Source organism: Hesperophylax consimilis, chromosome 3 (assembly GCF_061612785.1).
Source record: "Hesperophylax consimilis isolate HC1 chromosome 3, BYU_Hcon_1.0, whole genome shotgun sequence".
Classification (NCBI taxonomy): Eukaryota; Metazoa; Arthropoda; class Insecta; order Trichoptera; family Limnephilidae; genus Hesperophylax; species Hesperophylax consimilis.
In genome coordinates this window covers 12,468,597-12,489,937 of record NC_142838.1, presented here as the reverse complement: position 1 = coordinate 12,489,937, position 21,341 = coordinate 12,468,597, and the positions used below count along the sequence as shown (strand labels likewise).

The window sequence follows — 21,341 nt, the reverse complement described above, 5'->3', positions numbered from 1 at the left end:
AACTAATTCTAAGCTTTCACATTTACAATTAGTCGGGATATTTTTATGGATGCAATTAAAATTATGAGAAATAATATTAGGATTAAATTGAAATCTGGCATTAGGTGATCTTATATGCATAACTTTGGTTTTTTTAGCATTTATTAATAGTCCTGCATCATGTGACCATTTACAAAGTTGATTAATAATAATGATTAATTATATACATACTTTCAATTGGGTTGTAGATCCTTTTAAATGTGAAATTGCTAACATACCAGAAGAACTTCTGGGTTTGGTAGAAACAACACTTCAACTTCGATCTAATACTAAAGCACATATTCAATTTGAGAGCAAAGCCAATCTGTCGTCTTTTTCGATGTCAAAAGTTACGAAGGCTTTCAAAATTGCACATGAGGAGGCGGTAAAACTATCTTTGTGAACAAGGCTTTTCCACTCTAATGAACATAAAAACGAAGAACAGAAATCGATTAAACGCCGAAGACTGTATTCAAATTGCTCTTACATCAGAAAGTTCCAATTTTAAAGTAATTGTATCAAACATGAAGCAACATCATTTCTCCAAAAACTGAAAGGGAAACCTGAAAAATCTCAATTTTTTTATTTATTTTTTTATAGTGAATACCTCACAAGAGTCCCAACTGCTCCCGTCTGGAGCCAGTGAGACTATGGCATCCCCAATTGGGGGATGTTGTGAGGCTGAAGGTAAGTGGGGAAGGGAAAGAGGAAGGTGGGAAAGTACCTGGCTATTCAGATCTAGTCACTAAACACGGCTAAAGCCATTTGGAGCAATGTTTCAATTCTGAATGGTGGTCTTACACCAGGGCGATACTGGTAGTATCTTCCACTCTGGAACGTGCCGCAAATATACTATATATTATTTTTAATTAATTAATTGTGAAATAACACAAATTAATCAAATAAAATTTATTTGCGCACGCCGGGTTCGAACCCGCGACCTTCGGAATGGCAGTCCAATGCGTTACCACTGGACTATGCCGGCCGTCGATTTGTCGTCGGCCGTCGTTTGATCCAATTTGAGAAAAAAAAATTTGTTTGTCTATTACATACTTACTATTTGCATGTAACTTTTTTTTATTTTCCGTGTAAATTAATTCAATAAATAATGTTTATTTAAATATACATTTGATTATCTTCTTTTCAAAATGGGGGGAAGGGGTAATATCGACTTACGCAAAAATATTTTGGGGTAATGGTTAAAAAAGTTCCCCGACCGCTGGTCTAGGTACATTACGTCTGATGCAGTTCACGTCTCTGAGTATGTAATAACAATTAATACTTGGATCATTTTAATGGTGCTATTTTTCTAAAATATCTCCTGATAGAAAAGGGTAAGCGTTCAATTGAGCCGTGGTACAGTTTACCAGGAGTCGTATGAATAAGACTCATCAAAAAGAGCTAGCTGAATTACGCGGCTTGGGCATGAAGGACTCATCACTACAATGAAGTCACCCCTTTCTCTTCTTTCTTTTTATCTTCGTATTGCCGGCCTTTCAAAGCTCTTGGTATTTTTGTAAATGATTAGTTGATAAATTTTACATTATTTTTTATTTGAAACCTAAAACTGTAGTGTAGACCAGCAGCCCGAGTTTTTTGTGTACGACTTTATAGTTTGTTTTAATATATTTTATATTATGGTTTAAAAAACTTTGATTGCCAGTTTTAAATACAAATAAGGGATAGTGATAAAAAAATTAATTTGAATTAAAAATCTTTCACAGAACTTGAAAATGAACTTTGAGATTTGATGAATTGTTCAAATTCTGCGAAACAACCCATCCTTAGTAAATTTATTCTCAGTTTATTTGAATCAAAACAGATAAAAGACATTTTTTGTTAACAACAGTCAATATTTGATTTGGAAGTACTTAAATGATCAATTTTCGGAAAAACCTGAGATTTGAATGCTTCATCGAAGTGGATACTTCGAATAACTACATTTTCAGGTGAAGTAATACACTTAACTTTTTCTGAAACAAAAATAAAAATTACATTGGAAAAAACTAATATTGACATCGGTATATCACATTTTGGTGGGGTGAATACATATTTTCAAGGTCCTTCCTTAAACCTAAACCTAAACCTAGTAGTAATATGCAACCGATACTTAACACACTTTGGCCGGGAAAGGTAGTTCTACCCAATCGGTCGATTGATGATTAACGCCGGGCTCACTGGCAGAAAAGACGGAATTATTCAATGTTTTTATAAGAATATTATATACCAATCTCTTTGTAAAGGTCACAACTATATGTACATAATTATCGAATTGTAATGCAATTCTTCTTTTTATATTTATCTTCATGCCTTTCGTTTACATCGGCATTTCTACAAAAAAATGGTATATTCTTTGTTATTGTAATAATTCAATTCCTGGAATGAGGGATTTTATGACTGTGAAATCCGATTCGAATATCTAGCTCCGTTCTTCCCCACTCAACTCCTATGTGCAAGCGAGGGAGGGATGTCGGGCAAGTTTAAAGAAAGCAGGTATGGTCAGATACCGATAGGCAGATCGTAATAAACATATTACAAGGTTAATTAAATTGCTTTTCAAATAATATTCGATTTTCGTTTAATACTTTTATAGCTTGGGTAAGCTAAGTTAATACGTAGAAATTTTTAATAAAATATTTTATTTATTGTCGAAGATATAGGCGATTTAAAAGAAATTCGCGTGGAACCTTAATTTTGGCCCGGAATAGCGTAGCGCCAGAGCAAAAAAAACCTGCCAGAAAGAGGAATTATGTGACCCAAAAACGAATGTGAAATAAGTAGAGTTTTTAAACAAAATGCACAATTCTACAGAACTTACCATTGCTGATTCCATTTTTGGCTTCATATTCTGCTAGTTCCACAGGATGAGATTTTCTTTTATGAATTCTGCAGTTTGATCCATTTGCAAAAGTTTTAGGACACCACGGACATGAATAGGGTGTTCTACCAGTATGGATGTTCAAGTGTGCCTAAAATATTCAATAAATGAATAGAATATTGAACATATTTAATTCTTGCAAACACAGACCAAGAAAGATATAGACATGTCGTATTTCATTTCGATGAGCTAGAGCGAATCACATGACAACCATTTATTGAATAAAGCATGACATCAGTTCGTCGCCCTAGTGCTTATTTGTCCGAACGACCTATTAGTAAATTTTAGGATAGGAGGTTTTCTTTCTTTAGTTCAATGGAACATTATAATAGGTGTTTAAGATGAAGCTATTTTCGTAAAGCTAAAGGTTACATTGGCTTAAGTAATTCTTAGTAAAGTGACTAATTATAGTTTTTAGTTTTAAAATGGAGATTGAACAATTTGCTATTTGGTCATTTCTACTAACTCACTTTTTGAGTTTAGGGCCTATGAAGGCACCAGATCATAATCTAGTTGTACCAGAGAGAACTATGTTGCTTGACCAATCATAGAGAGTTTTTCAGCACCGTGAACCAATCAGAGACAAGCATTTTTCCATTAGTTCTCCAGCCACACTAAACTAACTTAGTATCCAAGATGGCCTTCCCACATGACAAGCTCGCATGACTCTTAGCAGAAATGACGATGTTTCGGAGTGTTCCGTCAAATTTCAGTGAATTTCAGATGATTGTACCCTCAAGGGCATCCAAATTACACAAACAAAGAAGAATGACGTGGTCTCATTATTAAAGTATGTTCCACCGATTCATCACCCATTTTTTAAATTACATTACGTGTACAAAAGAAGATTTAGAAAATGCAAATGATGAGTGCGTTGATGGCATAGAACTTGCTTCGGACAATTTTTTTTCGAAGAATTCACTAATGAATTCAATGTCACATAATATAACCAGCCAGTAATAATGTAACCTGTGTAATGGACCTGTTTGGGGTAAAGGAACGTAAAGAATTTTTTTTTTCATAAATTAAAATACGTTCAGAGAATAGGGAGAAACGAACAGACTATGGACATCTCTGGGACATACTAGAAGCTTTATTATAGAAACCTACGTCGGTAATAGGTGTTAACCACGTAATAATTGAAAAGAGGCGTGATGGAGCTCAACGAATCAGATCATTCCCAAAATCAATTAAATAATTTTTCGCCAATCACGGAGACTAAGGGCGGTCTAAAGACACGAAACACTCTAGGTTGATTTACTGTTGAGCTAACCTTGGGATCCGGTCTCACGATGCGTGTAAGGGCACTTGGAGAACGACGATAAATTTGCATTCTAAGGTAGAAACGAAGCGATACCCAACCAGCGATAACGAAACAGGGGGGTGACGGTTTGGCGAAAGAAGATGGTTTTTTAGAATGTTTTGGTCCAGAAGACATATTACGAGGTGATCCTCATAGAGAGAATTGTTTACGATCGCTGAGGTTCTGAGTGCTATTTCAAGTGTTGACAATGGACACGAATTTTAACTTAAGATGGGATGTTTGGCCGAAATTGCCTAATTATATTAACACGGGGGAGATGCAAGTTGGGTAATTAAGAAAAGACATAAAAGTTAATGGGTCACGAAGTCTTTGATTAACGATCAAAATTTTACGACCTTTTTTTGCGCGTAAACAAAGTTACGAGGATAATATATTGAAATTCCTGGATGGAGCGAGAAAGGGGTATATGGGTTGGGCTAAAACTAGACGCAAAAAAACTGTAAAAACAGGGATGTACTGGGCGTAGATCACCGAAAAGGAAGGACCAGGAATCGAAAAGAAACCCGAAAGGTAGTTTAGCTCATGATGGAAGAGGTGTCACCGACTCGGGTAGTGGACAGCGATGGGTTACGAAAAATTACCAGAAGATATGCGGCGGATATCACGAAAAGAGTCAAAACAGGTAGGCGAAATTACAAAAAACGTGTCGAATCAAATTTTGGAACGAATGCCTACGTATGTCATCACCGAGAGGAAGGTATATGTGTCCTGGGATCACCCACGGATCGTGTAGACACCAATCAAATGCTAGAAGGCAGCACACAAGGAAGGATACTGGATTGCGCAAGCGCTGGACATAATAGGTGAAAAGCTTCCGTTAGTTGGGATAATTTATCGATTATATTATCGATATCAATAGCGAATTTCTCGGAAAGATTTCGAAAACAACGATATAGAAATGAGCTACACCTAGTCTATAGGCCGGAAATCAACCAATATTACGGACACAACACGTGTACGAGAAAAAATAATCAAATAATTTTACGCAATAATCTACATCGCCGTATATCATTTACGAGAGGGCGCTCGGAAGTCAGGCCACCGAGTACGCGCCTGTACCCGTCTCGGCAGGGGGGTAGGTGTCTACCTCAACTCGGCAGGCGGGGGCCAAAAATCCTGAAACGGGGTTATGCAATTCTAAACTTAACGGGAAGTGAAACCTTGAATTCATAAAGGCGAAAGTCGCACAAATTTTAAGTCGATTTATTCGAAAGAACATTATTAAATAGCGTTGTTTGGAGGAAATCAGGGCTTTTTCGTTTTAACTTGGTTGGAGTCGGGCTTCGATAACTTAACGTCGCGACAGTTTGGTGTGCTATCTTTAAACTAAACTGATAGAGTTTTAAATATAGTGAAGTTGTGGTTTTAATATTAATTGAAATAATTGAAGTGTTTTAAAATTTAATTAGATTCAACCAAAAAAAAAGGGTAAACTCATAATTAGACGATACTAAATTCACGGGTTGGAGTCTCTTGGTTCAGACTAATATAAAACGATGAAACTCGACTGCGGTAATGTTTAATAATAACGCGTGTGCCATTAGAGGAGAAAAAAATAGAGAACCATAATAATTATCAAATGACCAGACGAAAACGGCTAAGTCAAAGTTCTAAATTTATTGTGAAATTGAAGAGACAGCGTACATTGATCAAAAAGAAATAATAATAAAAATCGTGTAGAAACGCGGCGAATGAATTTACTCGGAGAATAGAATTTAATAAGAGCTAAATACATCATTCGTAAATCACATGTGGACCTTCTGGTCAAAATTAATAATAATTAATTTCCAATATATAAAACGTAGGGTAAATTGCTCATTTGAATTGGGGGTATAGACAGTGTTTTCCTTGCGAACACGGGAAGGTTTTAACGGTCTACACGATATAAGAATTGAGTGAAAAAATCGAAGTGAACGTGGCAGATAATATATGAAAGGTTCTAGGGAGGGGAAGGGGGTTCTGGGTAGATCTCGGCAAATACTTACTTAGATACTCTAAAATAGTCGATAGGGAGAGATATCTAGATTAGGTACAGTGGAGGCCAACAGATACCGATGCATGTCAACTATCAATTTACGGTTAGGGAGGAAGAGACCATTCTATTGAAAGAAATGATCCGCTTAAACATTCCGAATTCTAGTATCAGGTAATTTATGTGCTATCTACGGAGCGGCGTATGAAAGTAGAAATTTTAGCTAGAAAAATTAGATACAATATGGTTATAGTTCCTACTGGCGAGTAGACGGGTGACATAGATAATCGATTTCGAATTTAATACGAACCCTTAACGGTTTAGGGGCTTCTACATCCTACCTACAGCCCCTGGACGTGGATTAATGTACATGTCGTCGATATCCCGACTGGACTGGTAATATAACGATTTTGGGTGAGTGATCTTGCATGAATATATATTTCCAGAACGTTAAAATTGCGACGAAGATGGGGCTGCAACTGATAAAATAGTATCACATTTAGAACTGTTTGCTTGCTTCTAACAGCTGTGTTTAGCACGAGGCCAATGACCTACTTATTTGTAAGCAGTTAGTGGCGACACACGACCCAAAAGGAAAAAAAGGGACCCCATAAATCACTCGACGTCCGTGCCTGACGACAAAAGTCGTACATTCTACCGAGTTGGCAGCCGCGCAGAGGCACCTCAAATCAACATGGAAGCGACTAGCTGCAACCAACTCATGCTCAAAACAAATAAAAAAATAAAATTAATAATATTTGTATAACCTTATATGTTCACTAACAAATTCCTAAATACCTTTGGCCTCGGCTTAGAACTCACCGTTGGAGTATGTTGTCCGTAAGCTGTCTTGGGAAAGCACACAACTTCCTCGGCTCAGAAGATTTTCTACTTTCCTCATCACGCGATTTCGGGGCGTCAACGTTGTATGGAGAATCACGAAGAGTTCGGGAGGTCATCCCTTTTCGCGGAGCCGGGTCGGATGAGAGGACACGAGAAGGCAGTATGAAAATTAATGTCAAGTTGGAATGTTTGGGCCTTGGTTCGCTGCGAAGGCGTTTAATTGAACGGGCTCCAAGTCTTTCAAAATCGCGTGGAGGGGACGTCGGCGTGATGAACGAGGGTTCAAAATCGGAGGACGAACACATACTAAAGCGGGGTTTACCCGGAGGTTGATGCAACTCGACTGGAAAACCCTCGAGATCCTTTGCAGCAACCTTCGTGAGGTGGATAGTAGGCCTGGCGGCTAGTGGACGTTGAAAGCCTCACCAGAACAAACCTATTTGAAACATGCACGCGTTTAGCATCATGACAAGGGACGCAATGAAAAATTCCCCTTTTACAGTCAGTAAAGTAGTCCGTTGGAGGAAGCGGGGCGGGGTGATTTGGGATATTCCAACAGGTGCATTACCTCTCCCTCTGACGTGAGCGGTCCGGAGGTGTCAAGGCGACTATAAGAAGAAGTTAGACCAGACCTCGGGGAAAGCCAGACACGTATTGGTTCTTGGGGTTTTGCATTTGGAAGAATAGCGACCATTTCATTTGGGGCAGTGAGGTGCCGACCCAGTTTGCAAAAAAAAAACCTTTTTTTTCTCGTCATTTAATCCGTTCCCATCTCCTTTTCTCTCGTTTCCACTTCCATCCGCAACACCCAAAGTTTACTAACCACAGCTAAATCCATTTATCTAGTTTTAGTACATCGTTACAGAGGTCGACGAGAGAGTCCCAGTACTTATGCGGAAACAACACACTATTCAACGAAGGGTTTAATAGCCCGTACACAAGAGGGGGGGGGGGGGGGGGGGGTTCGGTTCTATGTCACAATCTAGAATTTATAAACACGGGGACATTAGGTAAGGGCGGGGATACAAGGAAATTGTAAAGATATGATATAAGCTGTTAGGTCGATTAGTAATAGGGTCCAGTATTCGAAAGTTAGGTGAGACACGTACTCGTTCCTTGTAGAACTCGCTGAGGGTCGATGGACGTTTTCCCCACGCTTTGGCTAAAAAGAACCGGGAGTTACCACAGAAAGGAGACATTAAATACCTACCACCCCATAGCGGGGGGGGCTTCGAATTAACAAATCACACAACGTGAAGTTAAGGGATTTATTGTAGATCAACCCCAAAGCGTAGGCCTTATTTTACTGTGTGCGATACCACAGGGGCGGGGAATATTCAGAGTTAGCTAGGCCCAGCACGATATCGTTTTGCAAAAGCGAAACTGAACGCTGGAGAGAAGGAGGTATAAAAACCTCATTCAAGCGAGTTAGGACAATTAGGGGGTCGAGTCAACACATTTGGTGCCTTGAGAACCAGGAGCCGAGAGTTTTACAAGTTGGGGTGGCTTCATTGACCTTATAAGCGATAGAGGTACGAGTATGGTGTCTCAAGAAAAAAAAAAATGGAAAAAAAAACATGTCAGGAGCGAATAGAAAAAAAAATAGGTCGAAACGAATGTGGGTCAGTTGTAAAATAGTCTAGACAGGTGAACAAAAATTAAGCTGGACGCACTGTTAGACTCTAGTGTCATTTATGATTTAATTACTTACGATGGAGACGGCAAGGCACCGGACAATAGTGGGAAAAAAAGGTTACCTACTCTAACGGATCTACAGCCGGTGGTAGATTTATCGCTCTTCGGGTCATAAATCTTAGAAAGAAAAAATATCCACCGAGCATTTACGAGACCACTTGTATTAGGTAAAAACGGTTTGTTATCTTTGGATAGAGCGATATTAAGGGGAAACCTAATCGGTGAACATTTAGAAGGAAACAGCTTCGAAAATACAAGCTTTCATACAAAAGGGATCCGTCTATCCTCTTAATATAGAGTTAAACTTCGCAATGGGTGGTGATAACAGATAACAGATATTGTATGAGCTTTTGTACGACGTAGTTTGGAAACGTTGTGCGTGCAGACATCGGTAGTCTCGGAATGTGTATATTACAAAATGGTCGGTAGACAACGGTTTTTCGATACCTAGCAAGCAATATAAAGAGGGAGAAAGTGTGGGATAGTAATAATAATAATGTAAACCGAAGACTAGTGAGATTTGACTTGGTTACGAATCGGGACAGCCGGGATTGTGAAAGAGGGAAGATAATAATTATTTTGTTATGTTTTCGAAAAGGTTTAAATTAAACGTAGTGAGTACAAGCAGGGATACAATACGTTTGCGTACCACGACGAGTTCATTAAACCTACAGTGAACATTACCGGTGATTACTATCAAAATACTTAAGTTCGTTACGTAACGGATGTTTTCGGTGAAATAAATGCAGTGTTCTTGTGAAGTGAATAGTTACAACCATTGGATATAATCTAACTTAATATTTGAATAAAGTGAAAACAGTGATATCATGAGAAAACTACAGCGTGAAATAGTGACTAAATTCTGTGAATAAGAATAAATAAATCCGTTTCAATTAGTTCAACAAGTAAACAAAACACGTTCGGTACAATACGAATATTAAAACAAAAGATAGGTAGTCTCGCAAAGCTACTACTTGGATGACTTAGTCATATATTTGTGCGGAAATTTCGATGAACATCTAGGACACGTAAGTGCAGTTTTAGGGAGGTTGCGTGTCCAATTCAATAAACCAGATTTAATCCAATTCAAGTTTTATCAAGGCTTATTGATAACCGGCCACACATACGGATTATTATTTATTAAAGAAAACGAAAAAAATTATAGTCACGCGAGAATTCAAAAAAAAAAAACAGGAAAAAAAAAACCACATGCAAAATAGCTACGCGTTTTAAATAGATTCATGTTGCGTGCATACCATCATGGAAAAAAAAACATACAACCGAGACTTCAGTCAGGTACCCATAGAACTTTGCTTCGACCCTTTGGGGGTGCAACAAAAACTTAGCCATAAATGTGTAGTTAAGAGGAAACACGTTTACTGACGAAGCGCCTAGAATATAAAGCAAAGTTACGAGTTTTGTGACAAATGAAACCGTGTTTCGTCTTAATGAAATCACGAGTGGTAGGAGGCGGCAGATTTATGAATGGCATTGTGCCTTACGTTTTGTTTAAAGGCATTTGAGTTAAGACACGTACAGGGGCGAACTTCGTGGGAAGCAGATAAGCCAAAAATTAACGGAAGATTGGAAAGAAAAAAAAAGGAAAAGACCCATTCTAGAATTTATTTTGCATTTAGGGAAAATAGGAACATCTCCTCTTAGGGAGGTAAGGGGTACGCAACCTTTGGAGTACGAAAAAAAAAATTTGAAAAAGGAAGAAAAATGAGTCAATCTAAACCTATTGTTAGTAATGATTTCACCAAATAAACACCAAAACGTGTTTATCCGCTGTAATCCTTACTAAAGGGAGGCTGTAATGGACCTGTTTGGGGTAAAGGAACGTAAAGAATTTTTTTTTTCATAAATTAAAATACGTTCAGAGAATAGGGAGAAACGAACAGACTATGGACATCTCTGGGACATACTAGAAGCTTTATTATAGAAACCTACGTCGGTAATAGGTGTTAACCACGTAATAATTGAAAAGAGGCGTGATGGAGCTCAACGAATCAGATCATTCCCAAAATCAATTAAATAATTTTTCGCCAATCACGGAGACTAAGGGCGGTCTAAAGACACGAAACACTCTAGGTTGATTTACTGTTGAGCTAACCTTGGGATCCGGTCTCACGATGCGTGTAAGGGCACTTGGAGAACGACGATAAATTTGCATTCTAAGGTAGAAACGAAGCGATACCCAACCAGCGATAACGAAACAGGGGGGTGACGGTTTGGCGAAAGAAGATGGTTTTTTAGAATGTTTTGGTCCAGAAGACATATTACGAGGTGATCCTCATAGAGAGAATTGTTTACGATCGCTGAGGTTCTGAGTGCTATTTCAAGTGTTGACAATGGACACGAATTTTAACTTAAGATGGGATGTTTGGCCGAAATTGCCTAATTATATTAACACGGGGGAGATGCAAGTTGGGTAATTAAGAAAAGACATAAAAGTTAATGGGTCACGAAGTCTTTGATTAACGATCAAAATTTTACGACCTTTTTTTGCGCGTAAACAAAGTTACGAGGATAATATATTGAAATTCCTGGATGGAGCGAGAAAGGGGTATATGGGTTGGGCTAAAACTAGACGCAAAAAAACTGTAAAAACAGGGATGTACTGGGCGTAGATCACCGAAAAGGAAGGACCAGGAATCGAAAAGAAACCCGAAAGGTAGTTTAGCTCATGATGGAAGAGGTGTCACCGACTCGGGTAGTGGACAGCGATGGGTTACGAAAAATTACCAGAAGATATGCGGCGGATATCACGAAAAGAGTCAAAACAGGTAGGCGAAATTACAAAAAACGTGTCGAATCAAATTTTGGAACGAATGCCTACGTATGTCATCACCGAGAGGAAGGTATATGTGTCCTGGGATCACCCACGGATCGTGTAGACACCAATCAAATGCTAGAAGGCAGCACACAAGGAAGGATACTGGATTGCGCAAGCGCTGGACATAATAGGTGAAAAGCTTCCGTTAGTTGGGATAATTTATCGATTATATTATCGATATCAATAGCGAATTTCTCGGAAAGATTTCGAAAACAACGATATAGAAATGAGCTACACCTAGTCTATAGGCCGGAAATCAACCAATATTACGGACACAACACGTGTACGAGAAAAAATAATCAAATAATTTTACGCAATAATCTACATCGCCGTATATCATTTACGAGAGGGCGCTCGGAAGTCAGGCCACCGAGTACGCGCCTGTACCCGTCTCGGCAGGGGGGTAGGTGTCTACCTCAACTCGGCAGGCGGGGGCCAAAAATCCTGAAACGGGGTTATGCAATTCTAAACTTAACGGGAAGTGAAACCTTGAATTCATAAAGGCGAAAGTCGCACAAATTTTAAGTCGATTTATTCGAAAGAACATTATTAAATAGCGTTGTTTGGAGGAAATCAGGGCTTTTTCGTTTTAACTTGGTTGGAGTCGGGCTTCGATAACTTAACGTCGCGACAGTTTGGTGTGCTATCTTTAAACTAAACTGATAGAGTTTTAAATATAGTGAAGTTGTGGTTTTAATATTAATTGAAATAATTGAAGTGTTTTAAAATTTAATTAGATTCAACCAAAAAAAAAGGGTAAACTCATAATTAGACGATACTAAATTCACGGGTTGGAGTCTCTTGGTTCAGACTAATATAAAACGATGAAACTCGACTGCGGTAATGTTTAATAATAACGCGTGTGCCATTAGAGGAGAAAAAAATAGAGAACCATAATAATTATCAAATGACCAGACGAAAACGGCTAAGTCAAAGTTCTAAATTTATTGTGAAATTGAAGAGACAGCGTACATTGATCAAAAAGAAATAATAATAAAAATCGTGTAGAAACGCGGCGAATGAATTTACTCGGAGAATAGAATTTAATAAGAGCTAAATACATCATTCGTAAATCACATGTGGACCTTCTGGTCAAAATTAATAATAATTAATTTCCAATATATAAAACGTAGGGTAAATTGCTCATTTGAATTGGGGGTATAGACAGTGTTTTCCTTGCGAACACGGGAAGGTTTTAACGGTCTACACGATATAAGAATTGAGTGAAAAAATCGAAGTGAACGTGGCAGATAATATATGAAAGGTTCTAGGGAGGGGAAGGGGGTTCTGGGTAGATCTCGGCAAATACTTACTTAGATACTCTAAAATAGTCGATAGGGAGAGATATCTAGATTAGGTACAGTGGAGGCCAACAGATACCGATGCATGTCAACTATCAATTTACGGTTAGGGAGGAAGAGACCATTCTATTGAAAGAAATGATCCGCTTAAACATTCCGAATTCTAGTATCAGGTAATTTATGTGCTATCTACGGAGCGGCGTATGAAAGTAGAAATTTTAGCTAGAAAAATTAGATACAATATGGTTATAGTTCCTACTGGCGAGTAGACGGGTGACATAGATAATCGATTTCGAATTTAATACGAACCCTTAACGGTTTAGGGGCTTCTACATCCTACCTACAGCCCCTGGACGTGGATTAATGTACATGTCGTCGATATCCCGACTGGACTGGTAATATAACGATTTTGGGTGAGTGATCTTGCATGAATATATATTTCCAGAACGTTAAAATTGCGACGAAGATGGGGCTGCAACTGATAAAATAGTATCACATTTAGAACTGTTTGCTTGCTTCTAACAGCTGTGTTTAGCACGAGGCCAATGACCTACTTATTTGTAAGCAGTTAGTGGCGACACACGACCCAAAAGGAAAAAAAGGGACCCCATAAATCACTCGACGTCCGTGCCTGACGACAAAAGTCGTACATTCTACCGAGTTGGCAGCCGCGCAGAGGCACCTCAAATCAACATGGAAGCGACTAGCTGCAACCAACTCATGCTCAAAACAAATAAAAAAATAAAATTAATAATATTTGTATAACCTTATATGTTCACTAACAAATTCCTAAATACCTTTGGCCTCGGCTTAGAACTCACCGTTGGAGTATGTTGTCCGTAAGCTGTCTTGGGAAAGCACACAACTTCCTCGGCTCAGAAGATTTTCTACTTTCCTCATCACGCGATTTCGGGGCGTCAACGTTGTATGGAGAATCACGAAGAGTTCGGGAGGTCATCCCTTTTCGCGGAGCCGGGTCGGATGAGAGGACACGAGAAGGCAGTATGAAAATTAATGTCAAGTTGGAATGTTTGGGCCTTGGTTCGCTGCGAAGGCGTTTAATTGAACGGGCTCCAAGTCTTTCAAAATCGCGTGGAGGGGACGTCGGCGTGATGAACGAGGGTTCAAAATCGGAGGACGAACACATACTAAAGCGGGGTTTACCCGGAGGTTGATGCAACTCGACTGGAAAACCCTCGAGATCCTTTGCAGCAACCTTCGTGAGGTGGATAGTAGGCCTGGCGGCTAGTGGACGTTGAAAGCCTCACCAGAACAAACCTATTTGAAACATGCACGCGTTTAGCATCATGACAAGGGACGCAATGAAAAATTCCCCTTTTACAGTCAGTAAAGTAGTCCGTTGGAGGAAGCGGGGCGGGGTGATTTGGGATATTCCAACAGGTGCATTACCTCTCCCTCTGACGTGAGCGGTCCGGAGGTGTCAAGGCGACTATAAGAAGAAGTTAGACCAGACCTCGGGGAAAGCCAGACACGTATTGGTTCTTGGGGTTTTGCATTTGGAAGAATAGCGACCATTTCATTTGGGGCAGTGAGGTGCCGACCCAGTTTGCAAAAAAAAAACCTTTTTTTTCTCGTCATTTAATCCGTTCCCATCTCCTTTTCTCTCGTTTCCACTTCCATCCGCAACACCCAAAGTTTACTAACCACAGCTAAATCCATTTATCTAGTTTTAGTACATCGTTACAGAGGTCGACGAGAGAGTCCCAGTACTTATGCGGAAACAACACACTATTCAACGAAGGGTTTAATAGCCCGTACACAAGAGGGGGGGGGGGGGGGGGGTTCGGTTCTATGTCACAATCTAGAATTTATAAACACGGGGACATTAGGTAAGGGCGGGGATACAAGGAAATTGTAAAGATATGATATAAGCTGTTAGGTCGATTAGTAATAGGGTCCAGTATTCGAAAGTTAGGTGAGACACGTACTCGTTCCTTGTAGAACTCGCTGAGGGTCGATGGACGTTTTCCCCACGCTTTGGCTAAAAAGAACCGGGAGTTACCACAGAAAGGAGACATTAAATACCTACCACCCCATAGCGGGGGGGGCTTCGAATTAACAAATCACACAACGTGAAGTTAAGGGATTTATTGTAGATCAACCCCAAAGCGTAGGCCTTATTTTACTGTGTGCGATACCACAGGGGCGGGGAATATTCAGAGTTAGCTAGGCCCAGCACGATATCGTTTTGCAAAAGCGAAACTGAACGCTGGAGAGAAGGAGGTATAAAAACCTCATTCAAGCGAGTTAGGACAATTAGGGGGTCGAGTCAACACACCTGTCACATAATATAACCAGCCAGAGTGAACTAAGTTTTTAAATATTTTTTTAATTGGTCTGAGAAATGTTCTGGAGTAATAAACATATTTTCAAAGCTCAAGCTAAACCTTTATCTTAAATTTAGCCTATGATTTATTTCCATAGTGATTGTTGTATTTACACAATATTAAACCATAGTTTTCTCAAATGTAACGTTTTTTGACTTTGTTCTATATGGTTTAAGACGATCCAATATCCTGTCTCCTAATAATCCTCTAAGGCGACGAGTTGTATTCAGACCACCGCCAAGAGCTCATCAGATAATCAGACCCTGCGCAGAAAAGTAAAGTTCGCTAAAGTAACGTAACGGTTTACGCAGTCCATTGTGGGACATTTCTGTGCAAGGTCTGAATGTTGAGTTTTTAACCGAACCGTCTGATATGTACTATCAAATCGGGTTACGTAGTGATGCAAAAATGAGTTAAGTGCAGAGATGTGCAAAATGGGTACCCAAAACCATTTGAAATGCAAAATGGAAATGGGTCAAAACTTTTCCATTTGAAAATGCAAAATGCAAAATGGTTTTTAGAAAAGCATTTCAAATGCAAAATGCAAAATACCTATTTTCAAAATGCATTGAAAATGCAAAATGGTTTCTCGGGTCAAACAATTAAAATAATTATAAAATTTTTAAACAGTTTTGTCATTTAATAATGGACATCAATGTAGAACGAATATATGATGGTAAATAAATAAACAATTACATGATGGTAAATCAAAAAATGCCACGACTACGGATTATGAACCACAAAAAAATTGCGCGGGATAAATGTTGCCAACGTAAAAACATAGAAACTGCTATCTAACATTTAATATTACAGCGTCATGGCTCCATGTTCAGTATTTGAATCAGTATTTTTTGTAATGGTATCACTCAATTGCCAGGGCTTCTACCCGAGAACAACTTGACAAATGTAAATTATCTCTCATAGCGAGGTTGAGGACCGATTGATATTTGGGGCTTATGAAAAAAAGATGAGTGGAGATAGTAGGAAGAATGTTGCAAAAAAGCATTTAAAATGGAAAATGCATTGAGAAAAGCATTTAAAATGCAAAATGGTTTTTAGAAAAGCATTTAAAATGCAAAATGGAAAATACCCATTTTGCATTTCCATTTGAAATGGATTTATTTTAAATAAAGTACATCTCTGGTTAAGTGATTAAATTATAACATTCATTCGTAAAAGTGTCAAACTACTGTAACAAAATATAAGATTTTGGAAACATGACCTTTATCGCCCGGTATAGGATTCGAAAGTAAGTTTATTACATGTATTATTTATGTGCATGCCATTGTAAAAAGTAATTCATAAGCAGATTTTATTTTCGAAGACTTAATAGTGATAGTACAATACTAGTTGCCTGCAAACTAGGACTCATTTATTAACAAATCATTAAAAAGGGAGACACACACACACATGCCACCTCCCCGCTTCGTACACTTAGTTTGTTCCCCTCACTCTTATGGGCCCGACTATGGTTTTCTTGGTCTGTGATGCAAACAATTTGATTAATGAAACAATGAAAAATCTTACTTCAAACGGCTGTTTCCATTTAAATCCTTTATTGCAAAAGCCGCACACAAACCTACAAATGTCCGAATGGATGTGCATATGTTCCCTTAGATTGGTTTGATATGCAAATGAAGAAGGACATTTTGAACACTTGTAGGTAATTCCGTCGTGGATGTTTTTATGTCGCATCAGAGTTATGTTTGACTTATAGCTTGAAAATAAACAAACATTTGTGTAAATACATAGAACAAATGTGGTAATATATTGCTATATCTTGTAGTCTATTTTAACTCACGTTTTGGGACAATGAGGGCAGAGGTAGGGTCTGTCCACAGTATGCAAGGCTCTATGAGATTTCAAACCACCTTTGGTTGAAAATGCTTTACCACAAATATCACAGACACAAGATTTCTCTTTATTGTGAACTGCGTCAACATGAATTTGCAGATTAGAATTTGTTTTAAACCTGTCGAAACATTACAAAATTATTTATTATGATCCAGTGTTGTAATCAACAAGCAAAGCCGACTACTCTAAAATGCTATTATTATATGGAGAGAACAAACAGTACACAATATTATATTATAATACCTACTTTTTTCCACAAACGCCACAAGGACGGATGTTCCTTATTTCATTAGATAAATGCTTCCTCTTATGTTGGTTTAACATATGAAGTTTGGGAAAGATTTCGCCGCAGTCCTCACATTTATATTCAGGCGGGGTTGCGTTGGAGTGCTCCAATAAAAAGTGTCTCTTCAGACTTCTCTCTGCATAGAATGAGCTACTGCATTCAGTGCACCTAAAAGTCAGTACAGACTGTCAACATCAACAAACTTCTCTCTGCATCGAATGAGCTACTGCATGCAGTGCACCTAAAAGTCAGTACAGATTGTCAACATCAACAAACTTCTCTCTGCATCGAATGAGCTACTGCATGCAGTGCACCTAAAAGTCAGTACAGATTGTCAACATCAACAAACTTCTCTCTGCATAGAATGAGCTACTGCATGCAGTGCACCTAAAAGTCAGTACAGATTGTCAACATCAACAAATTTCTCTCTGCATAGAATGAGCTACTGCATGCAGTGCACCTAAAAGTCAGTACAGATTGTCAACATCAACAAACTTCTCTCTGCATAGAATGAGCTACTGCATGCGGTGCACCTAAAAGTCAGTACAGATTGTCAACATCAACAAACTTCTCTCTGCATAGAATGAGCTAATGCATGCAGTGCACCTAAAAGTCAGTACAGATTGTCAACATCAACAAACTTCTCTCTGCATAGAATGAGATACTGTCCTAATGTTGGATTTACTAGACAGGTAGAAAATGCATACACAATGAAACATTTTTGAAGGGTCCTATTGTAAAAACGATGATTGCTGGAAAACAATGGATGCGGGAATATAGAAAAATGCTACATTCACGCAAATGTCGTGCCACTTGAGATTTCGTTGGTTCTTGCTCATTGCTGTGACAAGGTCCATTAAATTCAAATTTTAAATGTTGGCAGTCATCCATGCCCTTTATGTTTGCGTAATATTTTACAGGTAAAGCCTTCATATTCTTGAAACACCTAGGCTTCAGCGATTTGCCGATGTGTGAGGGGGTTGCTTATGTCCAGTTCCATCACTGTTGATGCAAAACAACACAGATCCTCTCTTCCGACCCTTTACCACCATAGCAGGACTCACCTTTTAATGTCATTGTGTCTTTCTAGTTTTCAAAGATTTTCAGTAAATTTCAAAGATTTCACAGTAAAAGGATCGGACGCATGCACCGGCATGTTTTACACCGCAACAACATAATGACAAATAAAGACTAATGTCAAAAATTTCGAATGTTCCGGTCGTTGTTTTTTGCGTACCGTTAATTGAAATTAATAATTTAGCTACGAAAATTTAGTACAAAAATAGCACGTATTAAACGATGCATGCGGTAAAGCGATACACAGAGGAACAATCAATGAAATTAATTCGGCACTGGAAGAAATAAACGATTATTGGGGAACGATCGGTACATAGAAACTGTACATTGTAAATATATAGCTTATCAAGTGATGACAATATTGAGGAGCTGGATGCAATAACAACTTAACAAGAAAATTGTAGTTTTGCGTTTTAAAGTTTTTTGAAATGCTTGTAACGAGTGTTCAAACTTTTGCACGTAGCTCCGTCTGTGTAAAACCTAAATAAGGAATATTTACACAGCAGATAAATAAGGTATTGGAGATACCACAAAGGTGATGGCAGAAAAAACAGCTTGTCCATGTTTTGTTTTTCACCTGACTCCTCAATTTTTAAATTAAATATTTTGGATATTCTAATAAAATAAGAAATATAGTTTACTTGTGTTGGAATGCGTCGCTATCATGTCTCTTTATGTGTGTGTACACAGATTTTTTAGATCTAAGGTATTTGTCACAGATGCACATAATCTTTGGTATGTCTTTGTGTATCTGATTTGTATGTTTCTGTAAACTGTTCCATTGCAAAAACTCTTCATTGCAGACATGGCAAGTGAAACTGAAATAGAAGATAGTCAAATTATGAATTATTGCATTTTGATAGTAGTTATAGACAGGTGGGTCCTCATTTTAATAGTAGTTATAGACAGGTGGGTCCTCATTGCTTGCAGTTTTGTGCAAGACACTGAGGTAAATTATTATAATTCGGACATGATGGTAAGGTACCGCGCTGCAACTTTAAGTAATCCATTTTTTCGTATTTAACAAGATAATTTTGTAAAACCTAGTATTATGGGTTGCTAATGGCGGGTAATCTGAAACTCTCGAATCAGCTGTTGTGCTGGTGTAGTTGGATATTTTGTCAGCCGTTATTACTTTCAATTAAAGTTTAATAATAATAGTAATTAAAATGTCTCTACTTATTGACTAAACCTCAAATTGTAATTAAATATAAGATAATATCTATTTGTATATCCGACTTACTTGATGAAAGTACACCTACTTATAGAACTTGGTTTTGGCTCTTTTGGTTTATCACATTTTTCATTGAATTCAATTTTCACTTCACTTAAATTAACTTCGAAATCAGCATTCATTGATTGAATGGGTTTTATTTTACATCTGGCTGAATTCTTCTTATTTTTAGCGGATTTTATTCTCAACTTCTTTTTCACTCGGTGTGTTTTTCTTATTGATTTATCTAAAAACATAAATCACCCTGTAAATTGAACCTTCTTAGGTTTTAGGACCTTTGGATTGTAAGGAGAGTCTACAAAAAATACATACATTATAATATGGTACAGATTTAATTAGATTTGCGTCCTGGGCGCATTGATATGACACAAAGCGAAAACATTTTTACCTCCAATTGACCTCCAATAGTCAAAGACCGGGAACTACCGAATCCGGTCCCCGTGCACCGGTTCTCACATGCTAATAGTGGAATATGTTTCGAATAGATATTAGTATGCAATAGCGCCTCTAATTATATAGCTCTATGTCTGTACCTAGGAAAGTATTTAGATTGATGTTATTGTAGGGTGAAAGATCATTACCTTTTGGGATGTCCGGATCCAAGTTGTCATTTTCATTTTCTGATTTAATAGAAGAGTCCTCCATCATATCATCGTAACTATCTGTGATGCATTCTCCTTTCACACTATCCAAATCAGTATTGATATCATGACATTCCAGATATTTAGATGACAAAGTGATTTGTATGGTGAAACATTTGAGTGCATAGTCATTAAACAATATCAATTTCATCCTACAAGGCTCACAGACTTGGGTGGGCAAGGTATCTTCCATTGTAATCTAAAACAGACAAAGCAAAATATTGCGATGTAAAGTTCCAACAGATGTATAAAACTAGTTTTTGTAGTATTGCGTTGTAACAAGATAACGAAACCTACTTTGATAGATAAGTATTTCTCTATAAAATCCGCCACACATTTATTTTCATCTGAGAAAATGTAATCTATATCTTGATTGCACAGATTGGCACATAGACGGCACGGACTTTTTGAATACCGTTTATTTTCTGAAGACATGTCTTCCATTCTTATACTTCTTCAAAACACTAGTGGTACATATAATTTTTCAACTACAGTAACCCTAATTTATACATTGAAAAACTCTTTTATCGAATTTTAATAAATACACCTTCCGCAAGACAGTCTATTTTTTGTTTTGACACACACATACTCTCATAATCAAGTGACAGTTTCGAGCATAGATATACCACTCACGTTCCGAGAAGTCTTCTATGGTTTTTAAGTGTTTACAGTGCAATAAAATCAGGATGACAATGTAAGCGTCTATGACCATTACTATTACTCTCAATTTATTGGAACACAACAAAGAGGAATCCCTTTCGTAATAAGCAGCGACAAGCCACGAAAATTTCACCGTCAACCGCTGTAAGATATAATTAAAATAACAATTTATTAATGTATTTGTAAAAACCATTATCTTTGTGGCTCTTCATAATTTACAAAGTAAACAAATGTGTTTAAACTGTAATTTATTAAGGTTTTCACCTGCCCAAAATCGTTACAAAAAAAATCCGTTATCAGTGCCGTAAGCATGATTTATTATCTATTATACGCATTTAGGATGTGTGTCCCCGAAGCTGAATCTGTGGTGCGGC

General features: G+C 37.9%; 1 protein-coding gene across 1 annotated transcript; it reads right to left on the bottom strand.

Annotated features, from left to right (window-relative positions):
* Positions 1-1,713: 1,713 nt before the first annotated feature.
* LOC149424968 (uncharacterized) lies at positions 1,714-20,912 on the bottom strand. Its single transcript, XM_089650883.1, has 9 exons — positions 20,605-20,912; positions 20,248-20,506; positions 19,676-19,892; positions 19,074-19,250; positions 17,317-17,523; positions 17,017-17,187; positions 16,743-16,932; positions 2,837-2,987; positions 1,714-1,991 (listed from the first exon to the last, which is right to left on the bottom strand). Exons 1-9 carry the CDS (start codon positions 20,749-20,751, stop codon positions 1,858-1,860), a joined length of 1,653 nt encoding a protein of 550 aa, XP_089507009.1. The 5' UTR covers positions 20,752-20,912; the 3' UTR covers positions 1,714-1,857.
* Positions 20,913-21,341: the final 429 nt, after the last annotated feature.

Coding starts and splice junctions, on each gene's coding strand:
- LOC149424968 (XM_089650883.1), bottom strand. CDS start 20,751: ATGGAAGACATGTCTTCAGAAAATAAACGGTATTCAAAAAGTCCGTGC. Junction 16,933..17,016: donor TGCCCTCATTGTCCCAAAAC/GTGAGTTAAAAT, acceptor TTTATTTTCAAG/CTATAAGTCAAACATAACTC. Junction 1,992..2,836: donor CAAAAATGGAATCAGCAATG/GTAAGTTCTGTA, acceptor TTTTTGTTTCAG/AAAAAGTTAAGTGTATTACT.